Source organism: Amia ocellicauda, chromosome 16, assembly GCF_036373705.1.
Source record: "Amia ocellicauda isolate fAmiCal2 chromosome 16, fAmiCal2.hap1, whole genome shotgun sequence".
In the NCBI taxonomy this organism is placed as follows: Eukaryota; Metazoa; Chordata; class Actinopteri; order Amiiformes; family Amiidae; genus Amia; species Amia ocellicauda.
Window position 1 is genome coordinate 14,585,807 of NC_089865.1, and position 25,673 is coordinate 14,611,479.

The 25,673-nt window shown below is 37.6% G+C and overlaps 1 protein-coding gene across 1 annotated transcript in view; it reads left to right on the forward strand.

Moving 5' to 3' along the window:
• ttn.2 (titin, tandem duplicate 2) overlaps window positions 1–25,673 on the forward strand; it is a 162,588-nt gene that overhangs the window by 8,023 nt on the left and 128,892 nt on the right. The window contains exons 12-42 of the mRNA XM_066688525.1: window positions 748–1,026; window positions 1,391–1,456; window positions 1,609–1,867; window positions 2,040–2,109; window positions 2,278–2,490; window positions 2,589–2,731; window positions 3,094–3,278; window positions 3,368–3,598; window positions 3,698–3,942; window positions 4,144–4,364; window positions 4,541–4,705; window positions 4,952–5,120; window positions 5,296–6,986; window positions 7,251–7,532; window positions 7,734–8,000; window positions 8,210–8,482; window positions 8,581–8,844; window positions 8,939–9,199; window positions 9,503–9,763; window positions 9,928–10,191; window positions 10,287–10,547; window positions 10,762–11,022; window positions 11,114–11,374; window positions 11,461–11,602; window positions 11,752–11,920; window positions 12,021–12,252; window positions 12,472–12,756; window positions 12,913–13,038; window positions 13,282–13,470; window positions 13,997–14,386; window positions 16,746–16,799. Coding sequence (XP_066544622.1) covers window positions 748–1,026; window positions 1,391–1,456; window positions 1,609–1,867; window positions 2,040–2,109; window positions 2,278–2,490; window positions 2,589–2,731; window positions 3,094–3,278; window positions 3,368–3,598; window positions 3,698–3,942; window positions 4,144–4,364; window positions 4,541–4,705; window positions 4,952–5,120; window positions 5,296–6,986; window positions 7,251–7,532; window positions 7,734–8,000; window positions 8,210–8,482; window positions 8,581–8,844; window positions 8,939–9,199; window positions 9,503–9,763; window positions 9,928–10,191; window positions 10,287–10,547; window positions 10,762–11,022; window positions 11,114–11,374; window positions 11,461–11,602; window positions 11,752–11,920; window positions 12,021–12,252; window positions 12,472–12,756; window positions 12,913–13,038; window positions 13,282–13,470; window positions 13,997–14,386; window positions 16,746–16,799 — 8,179 coding nt within the window. The remainder of the gene's footprint in view (window positions 1–747; window positions 1,027–1,390; window positions 1,457–1,608; window positions 1,868–2,039; window positions 2,110–2,277; window positions 2,491–2,588; window positions 2,732–3,093; window positions 3,279–3,367; window positions 3,599–3,697; window positions 3,943–4,143; window positions 4,365–4,540; window positions 4,706–4,951; window positions 5,121–5,295; window positions 6,987–7,250; window positions 7,533–7,733; window positions 8,001–8,209; window positions 8,483–8,580; window positions 8,845–8,938; window positions 9,200–9,502; window positions 9,764–9,927; window positions 10,192–10,286; window positions 10,548–10,761; window positions 11,023–11,113; window positions 11,375–11,460; window positions 11,603–11,751; window positions 11,921–12,020; window positions 12,253–12,471; window positions 12,757–12,912; window positions 13,039–13,281; window positions 13,471–13,996; window positions 14,387–16,745; window positions 16,800–25,673) is intronic.

The window sequence follows — 25,673 nt, forward strand, 5'->3', positions numbered from 1 at the left end:
GAAGATTAATGAGCACAAGTGCTGGACTCCTATTTCGATGAGTTAGCAGGTGTCATCTGATCAGCCTATTTTAGGCAGATGTCAAAGAGCTTTAAGTATAGGTTCCTGCTTGCCTGACATGTGACCCGTTTCTTCTGCAGTAAAAGTTAATTGACCCGTTTACAGTTTCACCGATTAACCCAATAGTAACAGTTATCTAAACAAGTCTGCTGTACCATGCATAGGCGCCAGCTCTATGAGTGTTACTGAGCACCCACTTTATGTATTGTAATAATCTCTACAGTAAAATATGAAGACTAAAAGTAATATTATCTGTTGATGTATTTATTTATAAAACATTATTAGCAGAAGTCTCATGAAAAGGAACATTAGGGAAGTCTACCACAAATCCTAAACTAAATATTTATACTCGTGGCAGGATGTTGGTGCATCCAGTTGCCACAATTATTTTGAAAAGGTGGCGTCTATGATACCGTGATACATCACTCCATCCTCCTAATCAAACTCAAAAGTCATTAACTTCTCTTAAAAAAATAAAAATAAAAACTCATATATACGCATTTATAGTGATAAAATGAAATGCACATTTCCATCGATATTCTGACAAACTAATGATCACATCAGTTATATCAGTGATTCATAACTAACGTCGTTAACTAATATATTTCCATTGCCTTGCTGAACAAAACAAAATGTGTTTTTTTGTTTGGATCTTTATTTTAACATTATTCTTCTTGGGTTGGTTAGGTTTCAATAGCAGGCTCTGCTATTGCCACTCTGCAGAAAGAGTTATCTGCTTCTGCTGCTCAAAAGATTACCAGGCCTGTGAAGCCTCCCTCCCATAAGACTGTGGAGACCCAAGTGATGAGGGAGCAGGTGGTCTCAACCCCACCTCCTTTTAGAGACACCACTGAAAAATATAAAGCACAATATGATACACACTTACAGAAAGAGATAGGCACTTCCTTCTTAGGGGTTGTGGAAAGAGAGCAGAAATTCAAAACTATGGATCAATGGGGCAAACAGGTTTGTAATAAAGTGTGTTCTCCATCACCTAACACCCGTGTTCACGCTTCACTCCAGTTTCCGTAACCTTTCCCTTTCACAGTTTCCCTCTTGTCCTCCATCCTCCTCAAGGATTGCACCTGCTTAAGTGCATTTCACCTCCCTGCCTCCTTGTTACTTTGCAGACATAACTTTTATTTTATATCCCTTCCCTCCTGGAACACAGACACGTTCCCTCTGCTGGAAGATCTTTGCCATTGCTTGTTTTTTTTTCTTTGGTGTGTTTTTTTGTTTTTGTTCTGTCTTGTTACCCCTTTCCTGTTACGCAGTAGAATAAGGGAATTGCACCTTGTGTTGCATTAACACGGTAACTTAATTTTTTCAGATTGAAGTGGGAGTAAAAGTTCCTGCTCCTACAGAAATGGCTGTGATTCCCCCAACCTTAGTGGCTGTAAGTTATTTTTTCTTCATTTTGTGCAATAGTAATTATACAAAAATATCCATTCACAATTTGTTGTTGTTTACACATTTAAACTTTTTTGAACACACATTATTATTAAACAACACAAAATCAAAAAATAACTTTTTTTGTTCTTCCTCCAGGGTTTAAAAAATGTGACCGTCATTGAGGGAGAATCTGTGACTCTTGAATGCCATATTTCTGGGCACCCAGCCCCTGCAATTATGTGGTTCAGAGAGGAGTACAGAATCGAAAGCTCAATTGACTTCCAGATCAGCTATGAGAGTGGATTTGCACGACTGGTCATCCGGGAAGCTTTTGCTGAAGACAGTGGCCGCTTTACTTGCACTGCTACAAATGAAGCTGGAACTGTCAGCACATCCTGCTACCTAGTAGTCCAGGGTAAGAAACATGCATGTGGTTTATGTTATGGCATAGTATTACATTTACAATAGTTGCATATGTACAAATCCCTCTTTTCAATTATTATTATTATTTAGATCATATGTATTATTATTGCACAGTTCCACAAATAAATAGGATTGTGACACTGAAGATTACTTTTCTATTTCAGTTTCTGAAGAAATTGAGAGCAGAGAAGAGGTCTCTGCTATTTCCCAACAAGTTGTTTCTGAAGAGAAACAGTAAGTACAAAACAAATGGGAATGTGTGATCTATATATCTAATACGAATGTCTATATTGAAGTTGATATATTTACATTTTGTAAAAGGGGAAATATATCTACATAGTAACCTTCATGACTTAGGTAGTAATATATGTCTGAATTCCATCTGTTTTAATGATTTCACAGTTTTGTTGCTGAATCAAGAGAAGAGACTGTGTCTGAGATCAGTGGTGCTGCAGAGGAGGCCGGAGCCACCGTCGCCCCCTTCTTTGTGAGGAAACCCGTGGCACAGAAGTTAGTTGAAGGTGGCAGTGTTGTTTTTGACTGCCAGATTGGAGGAAACCCGAAACCACACATTTACTGGAAAAAGGCCGGAGTACCTCTCACAACTGGATATAGGTACTTACAAAACATTCTGCTTCTTACACTTTTTGCAAAATGGATTTGTTAATAGATTTGAAATTTTAATTCATGTTTCTATTTATTTATCTTATTAGGTATAGAGTGGCATACAACAAGGAATCTGGAGAATGTAAACTGGAGATTTCCATGACATTTGCTGATGATGCTGGAGAATACTCCATTGTTGCTCGTAGTCAGCTTGGAGAAGCAACTGCCTCCGCGAATCTGCTCGAAGAAGGTCAGTCACTGTGACGTAAACAGAGGAGACAGTTTTCTTGATGCAATTATTACAACAATTTTGATTATTCTTCAGGAAAGTGATGCATGTGCACCCGAGTTTACATCAACTTTACATCAACAGGTTTACAGCTGATGGATTCATATTGTTATGGATGTTTTGAGTGTCTAATCTCATACAAATAAGATTCTAATACGCAAAACATTTTTTGCTTGTCTACATCTTAAACATTGAATACAAGAGTTCCTCAAAAATAAATGAATACATTCAATACAACAACAACAATGACATTAATAATAATAATTTTAACAGTTTTGTGGTTAAACTCAGTTATTAAATATTTTTTGCAACTTATTTTACAGAGGAATATGATGCTTTTATGAAACAGCATGAAATAACTTACCAAACTAAAGTGACAACCTTTGTGCAAGAGCCCAAAGCTGCAGACGTTGCTCTAGTCGTAAGTGAATATGAAAGAGAACAAATTATGATGCAGAAGAGAATGGCTCAGCAGACAATCACGATGAAAAGCTTTGCGCAGGAACAGGTAATATAACACTTCTGAAACCAAGAAATGTTTAAAAAGATTATAAAGATTATGATTATTAAGAAAATGACAAGCTGTGTTGTTTACAGGAATATCAGATCTCTGTATTTGAGGAGAAGCTCATCAGAGAGATTGAGTTCCGGATCATACAGATTACCTATCAGGAGATTGTAACAGAAGACGGAGAGGAAATGATACTGAATGTTGCTGAGCATGAGGCTGTGGAGCCTGCCTTTGACACGCCTGTGAAAAGTTACAGGATCCTGGAAGGCATGGGTGTCACTTTCCACTGCAAAGTCTCCGGAAACCCACTGCCAAAGGTAACCTTAAGACAACTATCACAATTATTCCGATCCAACTTTGAACTGTGAATTTTAATATTTGTCTTTTTGATTGATCTTTTTCTCCTTCTGTAAAAGATTGCGTGGTTCAAAGATGGAAAGCGCATCAAACATGGAGGCCGTTACCAAATGGAGTTTCTGCAGGATGGAAGAGCCAGCCTGCGACTTCCAGTTGTGCTGCCAGAAGATGAAGGCGTTTACACCGCCTTTGCTTGCAACATGAAAGCAAGTTCGGTTTGCTCTGGAAAGCTGTATGTGGAGCCCACAGCACCTGCTGGTGTTCAGCCGTACTTCCCTCAGCCAGAAGCAGTCCAGAGAATCCGGTACGCTTCACTTGATTCTAATATACTATAACTTGATTGTGCCAATAGTGACTCTGAGCTGTTGACTGAGAATACATTTTCTCTTCTTCACACTTAAATAAGAAGTATTTGCCCTCCATTTAATAACAATCTTTATGCTTGGTTTTCCAATTCCTTGCTAGAATACAGCTCATACGAATTACTGCTGCTATTTCTTTCCAGCTCTGTTTCCCCACGCTCACCAAGTCGCTCTCCTGGACGCTCCCCGGGTCGCTCTCCAGCACGTAGACTTGATGATACAGATGAAAGTCAGCTGGAGAGACTGTATAAGCCAGTTTTTGTTATGAAACCTGCCCCCTTCAAATGTGCTGAGGGCCAAACTGCAAGATTTGACTTGAAAGTTGTTGGCAGACCCATGCCTGAGACCTTCTGGTTCCATAATGGTGAGATAAATAGATATGTAATATTGTTTTTTTAGTTTGGAAGCCCTGGTTTTTATTGTGAAATGCAACAGCATCTGAATTAGTAGTGCTACATATAAAACATGGATTGAATCTGGATTAATGTTAAGTCATTTATTAAGTTTGTAACAAGCCTGCTTCTGCTTTCTATCTTCCAGGGCAACAAGTGGTTAATGATTATACTCATAAAATTGTGGTAAAAGAAGATGGCACACAATCCCTGATCATTGTTCCTGCCATGCCTAATGACTCTGGTGAATGGACTGTCGTTGCACAAAACAGGGCAGGAAAGACATCTGTGTCTACCACCCTGACTGTGGATGGTATGTTAAATTAAATTATTGATTAATAATTTATTTAAAATTTATTCCAAAACCTGTTGCAGTTCTTGGTGGTTTAATTTATTCTATGCTCTAAATTATTGGACTTGGTTTATTGCAATACTTAGCTAATCATTTGAACCAATTCATACATGTTTCTAGCTTTTAGTTGACTATTGGTAAGATGCTGAGAAACTGCCTCTATCTACCGAAACTGAATATTTATTTTATTTTTTTATTTTGTTGCAGCTAAGGAAAATTTAATGAGACCCCAGTTTGTGGAAAAACTGAAAAACTTGAGTATTAAAGAAGGCACTTTGGTTGAGTTGGCTGTCAAAGCCATTGGAAACCCAAATCCTGATATTGTCTGGCTGAAAAATAGTGATATAATCTCTCCACACAAATATCCTAATATCAAGTAAGTATTTGTCCTTCATTGATATATTTCCAAAATGTAATTACAAATTGAAACACAAATATTTTAAGCACATATGTTCCATGAGAGATTTGATTTTTCCATTTTAAAGTATTGCTTATATATTTATTTAATATGTATTCATTCAATAATTAATGTATTCATATCTTAATTTCAGAATTGAAGGCAGCAAAGGAGAAGCCAATTTTAAAATTGCGTCAGCAGTTAATACTGACAGTGCATGGTACACAGCCACCGCCATCAACAAGGCTGGCCGTGACACCACCCGATGCAGAGTGAACGTGGAAGTCGAATTTACAGAGCCTCAACCTGAGAGGAAGCTGATTATTCCTAAGGGGACATACAGAGCAAAAGAAATCGCAGCACCTGAACTGGAACCACTTCATCTCCGTTATGGCCAAGAGCAATGGGAAGAAGGTGATTTGTATGACAAGGAAAAGCAGCAGAAACCCCACTTCAAAAAGAAGCTCACTTCCGTGAGGCTGAAGCGTTTTGGCCCTGCACACTTTGAATGCCGACTGACTCCCATTGGAGACCCGACGATGATTGTCGAGTGGTTGCATGATGGGAAACCCTTAGAAGCAGCCAACAGACTCCGCATGGTCAATGAGTTTGGCTATTGCAGTCTTGATTATGAAGTGTCTTATTCCAGGGACAGCGGTGTCATCACCTGCAGAGCTACCAACAAGCATGGAGTTGACCAGACATCAGCAACCCTGATTGTCAAGGATGAGAAGAGTCTTGTTGAAGAGTCCCAGTTACCAGAAGGCAGGAAGGGCATGCAGAGAATTGAAGAACTAGAGCGTATTGCCCATGAAGGTGCTCTTACAGGAGTCACCGAAGAAATATCAGAGAAGACAAAACCCGTATTAGTCTTGATGCCTGAGCCTGCAAGGGTACTTGAGGGTGAGATTGCAAGGTTCCGCTGCAGAGTCACCGGGTACCCAACGCCTAAAGTCAACTGGTACCTCAATGGACAACTCATTCGTAAAAGCAAGCGCTTCAGACTTCGCTACGATGGCATTTATTATCTGGAAATCGTTGAATGCAAGTCCTATGATTCAGGAGAAGTCAAAGTGACTGCTGAAAACCCCGAGGGTGTGGTTGAGCACACTGTGAAGATTGAGATTCAACAGCGAGAAGATTTCAGGTCTGTTCTCCGCCGTGCCCCTGAAACAAAGGTTGAAACCGGTACAGAACAGGGAAAGGTGGCATTTGATGTTGTTAAAGTTGAAAGACCACCTGAGCCTGCACAGCCTAAAGAACTTGTAAAACTGAAGAAAACTGAACGCGTCATTCACGATAAAGATACCGAGGAGACAGAGGAACTTCGAAGCAAATTTAAGCGCAGGAAGGAGGAAGGCTATTATGAAGCCATCACCGCTGTAGAGCTGAAGTCTCGTAGGAAGGATGAATCATATGAAGACATGCTGAGGAAGAGAAAGGAGGAACTTCTTCACTGGACCAAAGAAGTGCCTGAGGAGGAGAAGAAAAAGCCCCCTCCTGAGGGTACAGTGACCATTCCCATAATCAGACCAGAAAAGGTGGAGCTCTCTCCAAGTATGGAGGCTCCAAAGATCCTAGAACGTATTCAGAGCCAGACAGTTGGCCAAGCAGACGAAGCTCACTTCCGTGTGAGAGTGGTCGGGAAACCAGATCCTGAGTGCCAGTGGTTCAAGAATGGAGTGCAGTTAGAGAAATCGGAAAGAATCTACTGGTACTGGCCTGAAGATAATGTCTGTGAATTAGTCATTAAAGATGTTACAGCAGAAGACTCTGCCAGCATTATGGTTAAAGCCGTCAACATCGCTGGAGAAACCTCAAGTCACGCTTTCTTGCTTGTACAAGGTGATGTATATTAAGTTTTGAAAAAGTACTTTACAAATTTGAAATTATAATAATCAAAAACAAAACAGTAGTGTTTTATAGAATGCATGCTCTTATGCTCATATAGCAAAAGAGTGCATTTGATATTTTCTCATGTTTTAGAAATATTACAATTGACAGTTTTCAATATAAAATAAAGGTATCTACAGACAAGCATATTTTGAATACATTTTTGGATTGCAGTGTGCACTACATGTACTGATATCATGTATTTTTATGTTACAGTCAAGCAAGTAATTACCTTTATTCAAGAACTTGAAGATGTCAGTGCCAAGGAGAAGGACACCATGATGACTTTCGAGTGTGAAACTTCTGAGCCTTTCGTCAAAGTGAAATGGTTAAAGAATAACGTTGAGATTTTCTCTGGAGACAAATACAGGATGCACTCAGACAGAAAGGTTCATTTTCTCTCTGTTTTGATGATAAACATGACCGATGCCGCAGAGTACACCTGTGCTCTTGTAGAAGATGACTTCATAAAGACTTCTGCAAGACTCATCGTTGAAGGTAAGCAATTGTATCTTGGAAATATTTTGTTATCTTTGTTTGCCATTGAGTTGTCTCAAAGCTGTACAATTTGCATACATGTTTGTAACAAATATTTCAGCATGGAAACTGGAAGAATGACATGGATTCCATACTGATTAAATATTGTTAAGCAATATATAAGAATTAATATTTTGTTTTCTAAAAAATCTTTTGTTATAGGTGCCCCACTAGAACTTTTAAAGAAACTTGACAATATCGAAGTACCTGAAACCTACTCTGGGGAATTTGAATGCATATTTTCCCGAGAAGATGCAGAGGGAAAGTGGTACTTTGGCAATGTTGAAATTACACCCAGCAGTAAATATGTAATGACTTCTCGTCGTGGCCGTCACACCCTTTCAGTGAAAGATGTCAAAAAGGAAGACCAAGGAAAATACAGTTTTGTTGCTGGTGACATAAAGACAACTTCCATATTGAAGATGATATGTAAGTTATTATTAATTATGGTCAAGCTATTACAAGAAGATTACAATCAGATTATAGCTTCAAATATTTTGAAAATTTGAAAAATACATATATTTAAATCTTTTACCTAATGTGTATGTTATTTTATTTATTTGCTTCTGGACATTATTTTTGTATTATTAAGCAAGCAAAACAAAAATATTTACTGACCTACCATCCTTTTCCTTTAGTGCGTCCTGTGACACTTGTACAAGGTCTTGGAGACAAAACTGTTTGTGAAGGTGATATCGCCCAACTTGAAGTTAAGTTCTCTCAAGAAAATGTGGAAGGCACATGGCTGAAGAGTGGCCAGGCTGTCCAGGCCAATGATCGTATTCACATTGTGATCGACAAGCAGACACACAAGCTTCTCATAGAAGATGCCAGCAAGGACGATGCTGGCAACTACTCCTTTTTGGTTACTGGACATGATCTTTCCACTTCAGGACGCTTGACTGTTCAGAGTAAGTCTAGCAGATTTTATATTTTCTCATTCTGCAATTGGAGATTTTTTTAAATGCCTTTTTATGACACATTTTTTTGTTTTATTTTTACTCTACAGGTATCGATATTGTGATCCCACTGAAGGATATTACCGCCGTTGAGGGAACAAAAGCCGTGCTTGAAGCTAAAATCTCTGCTGTAGATATAAGTTCAGTTAAATGGTACATAAATGATGAGCTTGTAACACCAAGTGATCGGATCCAAACTGTTGCCAAAGGTTCTAAGCAGCGTTTGGTGATCAGCCGAACCTTCGCCTCAGATGAAGGCCAGTGCAAACTGCTCATTGGCAAAGCTGAATCAAGCTGCAGACTCTCTATTGAAAGTAAGCATTTATAATTCAAATTCCTCTTTTAATTGAACTTAATTATGCATAGTGAGGTCATTTGTTTAACATTCTTTCTGTTTTTATTTTTAAGGAATTCAGATTGTTAGATATCTGGAAGATCAGGTATGCACAGAAACTCAAAACGTAGTGTTTGAAGCTGAGCTGTCTCATCCTGGAATTGATGCAGTCTGGTGGTTCAAGAACCAACTGATCAAACCTGGTCCTAATTACAAGATAGAAAGCAAGGGCAAACATTATTTCCTGACTGTCATGAATGTAATGAAAGACGAAGAAGGGGAATATACGTTTGGTGCTGGTGAACATACATCAAGTGCAAAACTGACAGTGTCCGGTAAGATGTTTTCTGTGCTAGAACGTGACTGTGAATTCACTGTATTGTCTGCCATCTGTTGATTTCATATCAGTTGCTACCATTCAATTACCTTTCCCCATTTTTCTTTAAATGTCTGCTTTGTCATACAAATATTAATCCATTCTTGTTACTTACATTTAAATTTTATAGAAACACAATTCATTAGCAAAGTATACCCAACAATTATTCTGCTTTACTGTGTCAGCGTCTTATTATTGCCCTTTCAGAAACTACCAGATTAGCTCTGTGAAAACTAATTCTTATCCCACTCCTCCATTCTAGGTGGTGCTATTAACAAACCGCTCCGGGACGTCACCGTAGCAGAATCCCAGACTGCTGTGCTGGAGTGTGAGGTGGCTAACCCCGATTCTCAGGGCAAATGGCTGAAGGAGGGCAAGCACGTCGACTTCAGTGATAATGTTAGGAGTGAAACAGATGGAGCAAAAAGACGCCTTGTCATTGTCATCACAAAACCTAGTGATATTGGAGAATACACCTACCAAGTTGCAACCTCGAAGACAACTGCTAATCTGAGAGTTGAAGGTACCTACTTTTCATTTCTGTAAATGTGTACAACAAATCACTGTCATTTGTAAATCTAAGAAGGACATTACCTAAACATTATTAGATTGACCTTTACTGCTTTCTCTTTTTACCTGTTTGTATCTAGTTACCTTGTGACTGATTTCTATATTCTGTATTAACAGCTGTCAAAGTTAAGAAGACTCTCAAGAACCAAACTGTGACTGAAACAAAGGATGCCATTTTTAGCCTGGAGCTCACACATGCTGATGTTAAAGGCTCACAGTGGATTAAAAATGGTGTTGAACTTGAACCAAGTGACAAATACGAAATTACCATGGAAGGGACAGTTCATACACTGAAGATTATCAACTGCACAAGTCAAGATGAGTCGGTGTACAGTTTTAAACTCGGAAAGCTGGGTGCGAATGCCAGACTTAATGTAGAAAGTAAGTTGAACATATGTATGTTTGTTTTTAAAAACAAAACAAAACAAAAATATATAAAAATTGATTTTATTTTATTTTTTTGTTTTCTCTTCCAGCTATCAAGATCGTTAAGAAGCCCAAAGACATGACTACTTTAGTAGATGCAACCGCTTCCTTCGAACTGAGCCTGTCTCATGATAGTGTGCCCGTGAAATGGATGTTTAATAACATTGAGCTCAAACCAAGTGAAAAGTACAAGATCCAGTCAGAGAGGAAGGCACACAAACTGATCATTCAGAATGTCAGCACTGAGGATGCTGGGGAATACACTGCAATCGCTGGACACTTGGAAAGCAGAGCAAGACTACATGTTGAAGGTGAGCATTTGTGTTTTCACATTTAGAAATATTTGATAGTATATTCATATATAATTGGAAGACCGTCCTGTACTGTTAATTGATTTAAAACATTATTATTGTTAGTGACAAAGCAATTTCAATCTATCTTGAATTTATATCAAACACTAATTTATTCACACCATGCATTTCTGTCAGAGATGTTTAGTTTCAGGCTTATTTACTTTTTTTTCAGCTTTACGCATTACTAAGACAATGAAAAGCATTGAGATTCCTGAAACGAAGGTGGCAAGCTTTGAATGTGAAGTCTCTCACTTCAATGTCCCATCTACGTGGCTGAAAAATGGAGTTGAGATTGAAATGAGTGAGAAATTTAGAATTGTGGTTCAGGGCAAACTCCACCAGCTGATGATCATGAATACAAGCAGCGAAGATTCAGCTGAATACACCTTTATATGTGGAAATGACAGAGTCTCTGCAACTCTGACCGTGAATCGTAAGTAATCTCTTCAAATGAGAGTTATTCATTATGTGATTTAAGTTATTTTTTACATCCACTCCAATGTATTGTTTTATTTTTCTTCCAGCTATCCTAATCACATCTATGCTTAAGGACATAAATGCACAGGAGAAAGACACCATAACCTTTGAAATAAATGTCAATTATGAAGGAATCACATATAAGTGGTTGAAGAATGGTGTGGAGATCAGATCTACAGACAGATGCCAGATAAAGTCCAAGCAGCTAAATCACACTTTGACCATCCGAAATACACACTTCGGAGATGTTGGAGAGTATAGCTTTGTGGCAGGGTCGGCAGCAACATCTGCACATTTATACGTTGAAGGTAGGTCTATTAACCAGTGGTCACAAACAAATATCAATTTTCTTTTATGTTGGTTTTGCAATTTTGTTTCCATCCTTTTTTTCCAGCTCGTGTTATTGAATTCAGAAAACACATTAAAGACATCAAAATAGTTGAGAAAAAGAAGGCAGTCTTTGAATGTGAGCTCTCAGAGCCAAATGTCTCTGTGCAGTGGATGAAAAATGGACAGGAACTTGACTTAACAGAAAGGTATGGTAAATGTTTCTCTAGTTATTTACTGTAAATAATTTAATATTACTCCTCTTGTCCTGTTTTTCTTAAATGAGACGGGGATGAAAAGTCAATAAGCAGCTTTTCTCAAAATTATAACCATATCTGTACCTTTTTCTTGTCTCCAGATACAAGGTTTTCACTGAAAAATTCATACACCGTCTGATGATTCCCACTGTGCGCATGTCTGATTCTGGGGAATACTCAGTTGTAGCAGGTGGAAGTATATCCACTGCCACCCTTACTGTTGAAGGCCGTGACATTAAGATTACGGAGCCAGTTGAAAAAGACCTCACGGTATATATGCTTACATTTCCGAAAATATAATTTTGTCTTGAAATCATAGGTCTGTATTTTATTTTTCAAATATGATTATTCTTTTTTTTTTTTAATGTAGGTTGTTGAACGACAAAGAGCCGTTTTGGAATTTGAAGTAAATGAGGATGACACTGACGCACGCTGGCTGAAGGATGGAGTGGAAATTAACTTTTCTGTCGAAGAGAGGTTTAAATATGTGGTCATCAGAAAGATACATCGCTTGACCATTACAGAAACAATCCGCAGTGACGCTGGAGAATACACCTTTGTAGCTGGCAGGAACAGAAGTGTGCTTACACTCCATGTCAACAGTAAGTTGTTGTTTTTATAATATTTTATCTATGTAAACTGATTGAACAACCTTGCAAAATACTTAAAACTTAAAATACACTGTGGATAAAATAAGCAAATATAGATGATTCTGCTGAAAACCTGCACACATAGAAATACAGACCACGTACATGACAAATGACAAACTGGAAGAACAGGCATTTCTCTATTAAAACACAACTTTTTACATTTTATTTCAGTTCCTGTGCCACCAGAGATTGTGCAGCATATGGAGCCCTTGTCAGTGGAGGCCGGTAAACCTGCCCGATTCTCCGTCGTAGTCAGGGGCCTACCCCAGCCTAAGGTTTCGTGGTATAAAGAGTCCCTGCTGCTGTCTCAAGGATTTAAGTGCAAATTTCTTCATGATGGTGATGAATATACTCTTCTGCTGATAGAAGTCTTCCCAGAAGATGCAGCAGTCTATTACTGTGAAGCCAGAAACGACTATGGTGCGGCTTCCAGTTCAGCATCTCTTGATGTTGAAGGTAAGAAGAAAAACTGTATTGCCTGTATTCATTATTTTTTATCTATAAAACATGTGCAAGGTCTTTGTAAGGAATTTGCAAATACTGAAGACAATAAGTCTTATCAATCCATTTAAAATAATGTTGTCCTCATATTTCCCTTATTTTCTTTTTTAGTTCCAGAGGTTATTTCACCTGACACTGGAGTTCCACTGTCCCCTCCTGTTATAATATCTCCTGTTCAGAGCACCTCCACTGTTGAAGGACAGTCTGCTCGATTCCAGTGCAGAGTTTCTGGGGAAGGTGAGTTAAAAATGAATTTTAATTTTACTTATCAGAAGAAATCCTGAATTTAAAAATGTAGTCAAATACAGAATAAACATTCCTGTCATTAACACAATTTTGTTTCTGCAAGATTGCCCCAGGCTCCATCTTATTCACACAAATTGTAACCAGTTATATTATTGTCTGTATAACCTAAATATATTGAAATTGAAAACATGGTAAGATCATCTCTAAATGTGTCTTTTAATGTTTTGAAAACAGATCTCACAATTACATGGTACAGCAAGGACAAGGAGATAAAGCAGTCTGAGTTTTTCAAAATGACTCAGTTTGATGATAATTGCCAGCTGGAAATTGTTAAGGCCTACCCAGAGGATGAAGGAGAGTACACCTGTGTAGCCAAAAACTCCTCCGGACAGGCGTCCTGCAGTGCAATGTTGACACTCGAAGGTGTGTTTTTTACAACACAGATCTGAGCATGGCATATTGTTTTCTGGATATATGTATGTCTGCTCTTGTTATGGCTTTGCATTTCATTTAATTTTGGAAAAGAAAGAGATTATTCTTTACTTAATAGTAAAATAAATTATGCAATAGTATTAAAGCAGCACAAAACTGATCATTTCATGTTTAGTTTTGCATGACAACAATTGCAGTGTTAGGTATCTAAAGCTCAATTATACCTTGCCAATGATTGCTTTAATGCAATAACTCATACAATTCAGGGGACTTTAAGCATGCAGTATTTGATTTTAATTTACAAATACCAATTCCATCCTCTCACTAAATTGAAAAAATAAATATAATAATTAAATATATATATGTGTATTAGAAAAAAAATATCTGCAAATTCAAAGAACCTTTAAAGATATATTTAATTAAAATGCAAGCTGTAATGTAATAAAGCAATCATTGTGCCTCTATAATGAATAATGCTGAAATATGTGAGATTGAACAGTCACATACTTCCTTTCAGGACTAAAAAAAGTTGAAGAAATTACATCCAAGGCTCAGTGGCATGTTTCTACCAGTGTCTCTACAAGCGTTTCAAGTGTAAAGAAGGAACCTATAGGCCAAAGGCCCACTTTCATTCAGCCAATTTCCAGCTGTGTGGTACCTCATGGGGAGGTGGCCAGATTTCATGCACGTGTGTCTGGCATGCCCAAACCAGAAATACGCTGGTTTCACAATCAGCAGTTAATACAACCAACCAAAAATGTGGTATTTCATTTCGATGAAATCACAAACACAGCCACGCTCATTATAGTCGATGCTTTCTCTGAGCATGCTGGGAAATACACTTGCAAAGCAAGCAATAGTGCTGGAGAAGCAACATGCACGGCAACCCTTGCTGTAACTGATGCAGGTAAAATCTATTTGTTGTTTGGTGTTTTAATAAATCACCATTATTAATTATTTCCATAATTTTGGGCACAATTTCTCCATCTCTTGTCTTCAACTGGTGTTCTAACCAAAAGCCATGTTTAACCCTGAGACCTCTTTTATAAGGCATAATCAGTCCTTTTCATATTCACACTTCTACTAATTTCACTTTTTAACCTCTCTGGCTTAATATCTGAAATCTCAAATTTGTTTTAAGTTCTTTAATAACATGGAAGTCGATTTTATATGGACGATATGTGGTTTAAGGGTTAAAATGACAATTGTTATTCATCATAATGTGTGTCATCGTGTAACACAACTTCATCACAATTTGATGCTTTTTTCAAGAGGATGCTCTAAATAATGCAAGGAAAAAGGAGTATATTTTCTGTCTTTCATTCCTGATTCCTTTCATGGATCTTGAAACATCTCACCTGTCCCGCAGTTTTTCAAATCATGCATTTGGCATGTTTGTTACATTTTCCATTTTACCACAATTTTTTGAAGTGTTGATCAATGCTAATACTTTTTATTTTTATTGCTTAGATCATACAGTGAAAACCATAGATAGGCAAAGTGTATCAAGTGTTGGAAAATCTGTAAAGGAAACCGTCACGTCGCAGACCATTTCTGAGGCTCATGTTGATTCTTCCTTGTTCACTAAGCAAATGGAAACATATTCAAAAGAATTCAAATCTGTGGAGAAGCCCTCTTATGAATACAGTGTCTTTGAAAGTATTTCAGAAAAGTCCACTATCAAACAGACGGCTCAACAACAAGTGACTGTTGTGGGGAAATCTGAGACACTTGCATCCATGGGTCCCAATCTGCTCCTTAAACTGAATGACCAAAAGGTGAAAGTTGGTGAGGTTGCTCAGTTTATCTGCTCTTTTGATGGACTGCCCTTTACTGATATAGTATGGGATCATAATGGAAGGAGACTTATGGATTCAGAGAGAGTGAAATGCTGCCAAAATGGAGGTGTGTTTTCTCTTTCGATCCTTAATGTCCAACTTTCGGACCAAGGCTGTTACCGATGTACAGTAAAAAATAATGAAGGCGAGGAGAGAACATCTGCACAGCTTTCAGTAGAAGGTGGTTATGAGTTTTTTTTATCCACTTTTGATCATTTCATCTCATTACTCCATGCTTTCAAATTTGAATAGTCTTGCTTTCACTTTTAACCATTTGCAATAGATAATGTAATACTTACCCTTGTTAATATGAATTAAAAATGTTAGCCACTAGCTCTAACTTCATTTGTACATCTCACTAATACTCCAGTAATGCTCTAAATATTTAAAGGTAAAATAGCATCTAAAATACCTTTGCCAATGCATTTAATCTATAATAATTTTCCTAAATTTATTCTTACCCAGCTAAAGAAGCAAAAGCCAAAGCAGACACAAAAATCCCCTCTGATTCAGGCCATAAAAGTTATAAAACGATCAAAGAGTCCCATATAATTCCCTCTGACCAAGAAAAGCAGGAGCCCCAAGAGAAATCAACAGGACCTCAAACAACTTCATCTCAAAGACCAAGTGGAACACAGAGACAGAAAAGCAGAGATTACTACCCAGACGTTGTGCCCTGTGAAGAACCAGAAACTGGTGCCACAATACCCGAATTCCTTGAAAAACTATCCCCTGAAACCATTGTAAAAAAAGGAGATGATGTTTCGCTCTTTTGCATTATAAAGGGCATCCCCACTCCTTGCGTGATTTGGCTATACAATAAATTGATTGTTGAAGAGTCCGTATCATGTTCATTGAAACACGATGGCTCCCTTTGCAGTTTAAATCTAAAGAAAATTGATCCCAGTCAAGGGGGTACTTACACATGCAAAATAGTCAATTCTGCAGGAGAAGCTGCGTGCAGCACACATCTCAGGGTGACAGGTTGGCATCTGCATGTTTTTGGTCCTTCCGAATGTGAATGTAAATCCGTCATTCATCTCACTGTTGCATCCCAGTTTCCAGTTTCATTGGATTCATTTTTTTTGTGGATGAATAAAGCATTTTTAATCAACATTCAGTAAACATGGCATGGCAAGACAAGGCATGTTACGGAACTACAGGAAAGTTTGCCGAAGACTGCAACAACAACGTATTTCATATGGAATTAAAATATTTTTGAATTCACTAGCTCCAAATTCATGAACCAAACAATCAAGGAACAAAAAAAAGTGAAGCATGTTATGCTTTTGTCCTATATATTTGTGTTTTCAGAAAAAAAAAAAAAAAAAAGTGAGCCATATCAACTTCCATGTTTTCTGACAGATATGTAATGCATAATTATGACTTCATTACATTTAATACTATTTTGTGATTATTTATTTTCAGAGATAAAGAAAGTTCGGGAACAGATTGAACATGAAATTGAGATGGAAGTAAAAGGTAAGATCAATTTAAATGTTCAATTGACTTGATTTTAAAATCCTCAATATTGTAAAGACCACATTTATGAAATTATGAGATACCTTTTAGTTTTCTACTAGTAGTACATGTTTCATGAGAGACTGCATGCAAGCATCTTAAAGTTGTATTTAAATGAAACATTGTTTCATATTGAAATTACGTTCTTGTACTCTGGTTTAAAAATGTCTGAATTATATATTTTTTAATATATATTAAAAAGTTGTATTTAAATGAAACATTGTTTCATATTGAAATTATGTTCTTGTACTCTGGTTTAAAAATGTCTGAATTATATATTTTTTAATATATATTAAGCACTTTTGACTAATAAGTATTGCTTGCTTTTCAGCAGTTTTTGGAATAGTGGGGTTTTGTGTCTGTCTGTTTCCATCTTAAAGCATGAAGGGTAGCACATCTTGATTGTATTTTGGAATAAAATGTGCAGGATGTGTATCTTTTAAAGTTTCCAGACTACAGGAAATATTTCTTTAAAAGATATTGGAGTAGCCACATCTTTTAATTGCTTCTGACATTTCTTGCATCTGGAATTCCTTCCTCCTGCAAAGATTTCTTAGACTGGCTTGCAGATAGCGGTATGTGGTTAATGTTGTTTGCGTTTTACATAACATTTTGAAATTTGGAAACTATATTAGTTCGAATAAACGCCTTCTCATACCATTTTAAAAGTCTATCTTATAATATTTGTATTATTATGTACCATTGGCAAGTGATGTTTCACTTCAATGTTTGAACAGTTTACCCCCTAGTCAAAGGATCAGAAAGGGCGTTTATTCAGCTGTCTGCAAGTCAGGTAAGAAATATTTGAGTTGACATGCAATCCAAAATCCTCCAAAGGAACACATTTTCTAAACAGATCAGTTTATTTTGGAAAGATTTATTCTTTTTATGAAGAAATTCCCGCAGTTTGAAGAAGGAACAAAACATCGAGCGATATTCGTGTCAGAATCTTTAAAAAAAGAACCAGATCTTGCGTTTATTCGAACAAATATGGTGAGTGAATTTTTTTTCCTGGCTTTATGACTTGTTGCATGTGTTTACTCTTCCATTAATATTCCATTTCAAATATTTTTCATTAATCTCTTTTGACCTGCCATTGTGTTAAATTACTTTTCTTTTTATCCCCAGAACTCTTCTTCAATGATGAAGCTAGATATCTGGACAACAGAAGAGATCTACGAGGTGCCTTTTCAGACACCGAAGACTACTTAGATCATGGTTTTGTTTCTGCTAATCGCTGTTCAAGTAGAACATCATCTATAAGTTCATGGTCTGAAAATATTAGGCCTTCTTTCACTAAGAAGATCAGATTTCAGTCTGTGTTGGAGGGTGAGCCTGTGGCTTTCCGTTGTAAACTTGTTGCTTGCCCACCCCCAACAATCGCATGGTTTCACAACAACAGGCCAATTCCAAGAGAGCATCGCCGTAAAATAAGAACCGAAAGCACAATGCACATCCACATTTCCAGTTTAGAAATTGATAATGTCCAGGAAAGAGACTCTGGCAGTTACAGGGTGTTTGCGTTTAACAGTGAAGGAGCAGCAGAGTCTACTGCATCATTACTGGTAGCGCTCAGAGAGGAGCAGAATGCCAATTATTTAAGCTTTGTAAGGAGGTCAGAAAAGACCCATGAAAGTATAGATTCGTTGGTTGAGAAAAGAAAGGAAGTAAAGTTTAAGATAGACCTGAGATGTGTAGGCTCTCCATTTGAGAAGAAGTATATTACTAAAGGGTTAGCAAGGGGACTGACGCACAAGCAAGGTTTGATGCGTACCATGTATTTTAGAACTTCATCTCCCTGCAAAAAAACAGATTGGCAGATATGCGAGACAGGCTCAGAGAGAGGTTCCCCTCATTTGTCAGAGAGACTCAGTGACACTGAGAGTCTTCTTGATGAAGACGTGAAGGTGAAGCTGCACCTCTTAAGGAGAGCTGTCAAAGAGAAAAAGAGGCTTTCTCTTTCCTCAAGGTCATCATCAGAGTTTGATCTGGAATCAGTTGGAAGCGAGTCAAGTTACACAGACTACATTGAACGCTTAAGATTCAAGCCTGCCTCCTTGCCTGAAGCACAGTATTGTAGTAGAACACCAGATCAGGCTGAATCCAGTGATAGTAAGAATTCTGCAGAATTTCAAAGTAGGATGGACAGAATTATAGGCCTTGTTTCGAAGGATAAAGAATTAGCTGTACCAAGTGAAGGAGCATCTTTCAGAGAATCTTCTAGATGTAAGGCAATGAAAACTCTGAGGGAACAGTTTCTATCTGAGGAAGTTCCAGAAGATGATGATACACACACACTAAAGACAGATCAAGAGTTGCCCCAGGACACCAGTTATGAGAGGAAGACAAAAAGTGAATTGGTTGAGAGTGAAGATCCATCTTTGAGCATAAGCAAATGGCAGCAAGATACACTGATTGAACATGAAGCTCTTGAGTTGGTATCAGATTTGACTGTGACCACTGATACAGCAAGCATATCTGAAAAATGTGACAACATAGTTTTGGGAATGGAGGACGATGCTATCAAACATTCGTATCCAAAAGCTGAAAAAACACTGAAAACTGAATATACATTGCATTCAAAAGAAAAAGTGACTGCTACTGAAATGGAGGAGAATAAACCAGAAAAGGAATTTGATTATTTTATGCAAAAATTGCAACCCTCTGCTCCATATTTTGATAAAGAAATTGGACCCTTGGAAGTTACAGAAGGGGAGATGTGTGAGTTTGAGTGTTGGTTCCAAGGCCATCCTCAGCCAACAGTAACTTGGTATAAAGACGAGCGACTGATTCCTCGAAATCAGGATTTTTATATAAATACCACAGGTGCCCAATCAAAACTGACAATCTGTTATCCTATCACTGAGCATCAGGGTGTGTATACCTGTGTCATTTTTAACCCGTATGGTACAGCCACAAGTTCAGCTACACTTAAGATAACAGAAAATGAATCAAGCAAGAAACAGTCAGTGGCTTTCCATGAGGTTAAAGTAACTGAGGAACCAGAAATGAGTGAAGAACAACTGGACAGAATTATAGAAGAAGAACTTGAGTCATACATATGTCCAAATGATGATTTCAGAACTACTTTGCAGGTTCCCCAAGTGGTTATGCCGAAGCCTCGACCTTCAGAGACATCTCTGCTTTCAGCTCCTGTACAGATTATGGTAACTGCTCCTACACCAATTCCTGATCAAAATGAGGACATTAAGCAGTCATTTGAACACATTGATATATGCTCAGATGTATCTGCACCGGATAACATTTCACAAACCAAACACAAATTTACATTTTCCTTTGATGTTGTCGCTGAGGCCCCACAAGTTATAAGAGAACTGGAGAGTGTACATTGTGTGGAGGGTGAGACAGTAATGCTTGAATGTCTTTTATCTGGAGATCCAGCACCAATTGTAACATGGCTTCACAATGGCAGATTCTTGAGTACTGACAGCAGCAAATACAGATTCGAAGAACAAGAGAAAACATACAGATTGTATATTGATGATATATCACATTTCGATGCAGGGACATACAAGTGTATTGCCCAGAACAAAATGGGAGAAGTTGAAAGTCTATCCACTATCACAGTTAAACCTCCAAAGTCAAGCTTTGCTTACCAGTGGGATGAGGCAACAGAAAAAAGTCCACAGCAACAACACAAATTCTATCATAGAACTCCTGGTGTCAATGACACTAGGAAAACACAAAGTTTAATTGGTTTGTCTGAGGAACCAGCAGTGCTTGGATTTATGGAATTCAAAGAAGCCAAACCTGGGGTAGAAGAAGAGGCTGAAGATTTACTTCCAAATATTCCTGTGTTACCCTCAAGAAATTGGAGGAAGACAGATGATATGCCTTTTGAAGGTTTTGCTTCAGGTCACAGAAGAAACAATGGCCAGAAAGCAGAAGAAGGATCTTTTGATGCAATAAAATCTTCTGAAAGGCATTTTGTTCCTATTCCTGACACCAGGGACTTTGGAATTGCTGTTACCACAGAAAAAACCCACTGTTTATTAGAACAGATTCCTAGAAGAAGACGCTCAAGAGAAGTGGCTTCAACAGATACTCCTGAAATAACTGGTTGTGGTTTGACAACGTCTGGAGCAGTAACTAGAGTTTCAAAAATAAAGCAAATGTTTGAGTCTTCTGCACAGCCGTATTCATCTGACATAGTTCCAAGTGCAAGGAAGGAGTCTCCTGAGTTATATTTTCCAGAAGAGCACTTTCCAAGAAGGGTTATGAGCAAAGTCAGGGATTTGGAACATGGTGAGAAGAAAGAGGAGTTAGGATATCAAGAAGAGACTTCACAAAGATTAATGCAATATATAAAAGAAGAAGCCCCAGCTGAAGGCCCACTTAGAGACACTCAGAGGCAAGCCACGGTGAAATGTGTTCCAATACAACCTGTTCCACGTAGATATAGCCACCATTTAGGAGAAATGGTTACAGCTAAAGGAAGGGAATCAAATGTATCAGAGCTCCCAACTGACCCCATGCCTCTGAGCTTTATACGTAATAGAAGACAAACTGCTTCATTTGAGTCAGAGGAAGTGATCACCTCAGAAGGCCCTATTACATCAAGCTTATTTCATCATGTAAGACAACCTCTTCCAGCAGAAGCAAAGGATTCTTTGTCTGCTGAAATTCCAGAAATGCCTGCTCCTGTGAGCTTTATGCAGCAGTTAAGAGAAGCCAGCCCTACTGAAAAGACTGACACTGACACTGAGAGTCATTTCATTTCAATTTCACGTCTAAATGAATTTGAAACTATTGGCAAGGGAAATAAAGAATATGAATTACCAAAGCTTGTCAAACCTGAAGCAATATTGCCTGTATCACATCAAAAAGAGACTGCACCTGAAAAACAAGGCAAACTTATAAAAGACAACATATTCAACATTTCCAGTGAAGACCATTTTGAAAAATGTACAGAAGGTATAACTGAAAAACCTGAAATGTCCCCTACACAGAGCTTTATACATCACCTTAAAGAGGTAGCAGAGCATACACAAGTGGAATCTGCTCCATCTTACTTTGGACGAAGGGGAGAAGAGCAGCAGCAGCCTTCAGTTATTGATGTCAAGCCTGAAACTACAGTGTATTCTGCTGTTTACTCAGACTCTTCACCATCAGATGTAGTAAAACCAAAGCAAAATATTGCAATAGCTGAAGCTCCACAAACACTTGGAGTAGAAAAGGATTATTTTCCTTTAAGTCAGTACCTTCTTTCCTTCAGCGATGGCACAGATCAGAAAATACAATCAGAAGCCACAGAGACAGAAGCAACAGCGGTTTCCAAAAGCCATGATTTTGGCAGAGAGGATTCACTTCAAGGTCACATTCAAGAAAATGTTATAGTATCTAAACAAAAACATTTAAATATAGAGGAAACTATAAAACATGAAGCTATTTCTTCAAAGGTATCAAAACCACCTTCTCAAAATTCTGAAGGAATTGAAGATAATACCTTCTCCTTAACCAATTATCTGATATCAGCTGGCCAGCAAGAAAGCCCTCTTCCTAAAGGAGACACTGCCAAGGAAACCATCTCCCGTGAAACTGGTGTGAGCTCACTTGAATTGGAAGAGGTAACATTCAGTGCTGTTTATGACTACTATAATCAACAGCCTGTTGAGTTGAGTCAATCTTTGTCTCCAGAATCAGAAATGTCATTTGAAATTAGCAGCACATGCAGTGATGAGGTTGCGGAACTTGAACGGTTTTATACACCACCTTCTTCGTCTGGAACGTCTCCATTTCAAAAGTCACTGGAATCTTTCCACACACCATGTGGAACTCCAGAAGGTTATGTAACTCCTCCCCAATACCCGTTCTCCCCCGCTGAGAATAAAAGACCGTCATCTGGTACTGTGCTTGACAGGCTCTTTTCACCCCCCAAAATCTTCAGATCTCCTGTGGATGAAGGCATTGAGACAACTCCTCTCACGTTCAGCTTGGAAGAGGGAAGCTCCACGACAGAAGGCCGTAATTCAGGAGCTTTTGGAACTCTTCAAGAAATAGAACCGAAATTCCAAGGAATTCCTCCAGCTTTTATAAAACCCCTAACAAAAAAACAGATTTTTGAAACATACACTTTAGTATTTTGTGCTGAAATAATAGGAATTCCATCCCCAGAGGTGAAATGGTATAGAGATAGCATCCAACTAAGTACTGATCAAAGAATTAAAATGGAAAGAGTCGGGGATGTTTGCACTTTACAAATCCAAAGCATGGGCAAAACTGATGAAGGAGAGTACGTCTGTGAGGCTGTAAACTGCATTGGAGAAGCAAAAAGTGTCACTAAGGTGGAAGTGATCTCACAGGAGGCTAAGTTTATGCCAGGACCCCCTGCAGTTACCCATCAACATGTGATAGAATTTGATATGGAGGATGACACAACATCAAGGTCTCCGTCTCCTCAGGAAATTCTACTGGAGGTGGAACTTGATGAGAATGAAGTGCAGGAATTTGAGAAACAGATAAAAATAGTAACAATTCCGGAATACAGCGCTGACAACAAAAGCATGATTATATCACTAGATGTGCTTCCAAGTATGTTTGAGGAAAATGCGCTAGACTTTATAACCCAGGAAAGTGATGAGCTAAAAATTGCCTTTGAAGTTACAGAAATGCCTCCGCGGTTTATTAATCCAATTTCTGACATGGAGATCCCCGAAAACATAGATGTAGTGTTTGAGTGTTCTGTAACTGGACTTCCTCCTCCTGTGGTTACATGGTTCAAAGATAGTGTGAGAATCCCAAAAGATGGTAGGAAATATCTGTACTCATCAAACAAGGAAAACCATAATCTTTTGATTTATGATGTTTGCAGTTATGATAGTGGAATATATACCTGCAAGGCAGTTAACCAAGTAGGAGAAACACTATGCAGAGCTTCTCTTGTTGTTTTAAACTCAGAGGTGTATTTTGGAAAGTCTAGAGGTAGCGAAGTAACATCAATTTCACTGGGTGGTGCCAAAGAACAACCTCAGAAGTTTGATTTGGTTGTGGGGAATTCAATGTTGCAAGGAGACCAGGCCTCAGAGATAGAACTCGAGTTTGAGTTTGAACATGAGGCTGATGAATCCCAAAAAGCTGTACGACTCATAGCCATGACAGACCATGTGCATGAGGAGCAGGGAGAAAAATGTGTCAATATTAACTTTGATGTTTTTGCTGAACCTTCCAAGGACGACATGATAGAATTTAAAGCGAAAGAGTCAAAAACGTGCAGTTTTCAATTCCAGGTAACGGAGTCTCCGCCAAAATGCTTGGTTCCCCTTAAAAATCTAACTGCAGCTCTGGGCACGTCAGTGGTGCTTCAGTGTTTAATTAGTGGAACCCCGCGACCCACTGCAGAGTGGTACAAAGACGGCAAAATGATAAAAAAAGGCAGATACATTATTCAAGAAAAAAAATCTGGCAGCTTTGATTTGATTATTACCAATCTTAACAAAAGTGATGCAGGTGAGTTCAAGTGTGTTGTTCAAAACCGAGCAGGAACCATTGAAACAATTTGCTTGTTGAAAGTTTTTTGAGTTTTGTATTGATTTATATGCTCCTTAAATAATGCAAGCCAACTTAAGAATATAAATGTATACAAGCTTGCAGTCATGCTCTTTGATCACAGAGATTTGAATTATTCATATGTATGGAGTGAGAGAGCAAATATTTGAAATGAAGCTGAAAAGAACATGTTTGTAAAACGGAGTTGTATACGTTCTGAAATATGGTTCTTTCATACAGGGAAGTCTACAGTTTAAAAGTCTAAATCTAAAATATGTTGTTTAAGTGTAATGTGCAGAGTTAGTATGAGTTATTTTTGTTTTGGTTAAATTGAAAGTTAAAATTATAATGGTCAGCTATTGAACATTTGCCTTACGGTAATGCATTATGCAACAATCTTATTTGAAATGGACAAAATATTTACTATAAAATATAATTTCCAGAATATAACTAACCAATTACAGATTTCACGATTTAACATAAAATAGTATTTTGCTTTTTAAAATCCGACATGTATTTTTAACAAAGATCAATTGCGCCTCACATGTTTTTGTCTTACCCATTTAAATACCTTGCACAAGGGGTCTGTAATCTTAGATTTTATTTACAAATGTTAAACAAAATTTAAATCTATCCTTATTTGGTAATTTTCAGTACTGATTGCAGGCTTAATCATATGCATTTTTTTTCCTTTAAATCAAAATGATAAGCTTTTTGCTTTTGCTTTGCCATCAATTTGCCATCATATTCATCATCAATACAAAATCAAGTTGCAGTTTTCTGTGAATGCAAGCCTTTAATTGTTTTTGATTGTGAATATTCTACAAGATTTAAAATGAAGGTGATGCATGAAATGTAGTTGAGTAAAGCGTTTTATTTAAAACCTTCATCCATTCCCTGTACAGGAACACTCTATGGGTTAGTACACTGTTTTTGTATAGATTGAATGACTGAATGTTTCGATTTTTTTTAAATTATATATATATGTATTAGTGAAAGTGCCCTATTAAGTAGATTAAAATGTTAAATAGCAGTATGGTTTGTGCAGGTGAAGTTGTGATTAATGCAAAATATATTACTTTTGGTAGAGTTCACCTTAACAAAAATAGGAAATACAATGCAATGTGAGTGGAAAAAAAAGTATGCAACACAAAACAATCACTGAGATTAATTTGTAGAAAGGTTTTTGCTGCTTTCTTTTATGTGCTTGTAATTCAATTTATATGGTTCTATAAATAAATAAATGCTGAAGGAAATGCATCTGACTTGTTTTTTATAACTTCTTAATGTTGTTTTTGTATTATTCTTATGATATATGCCTCCAATTTT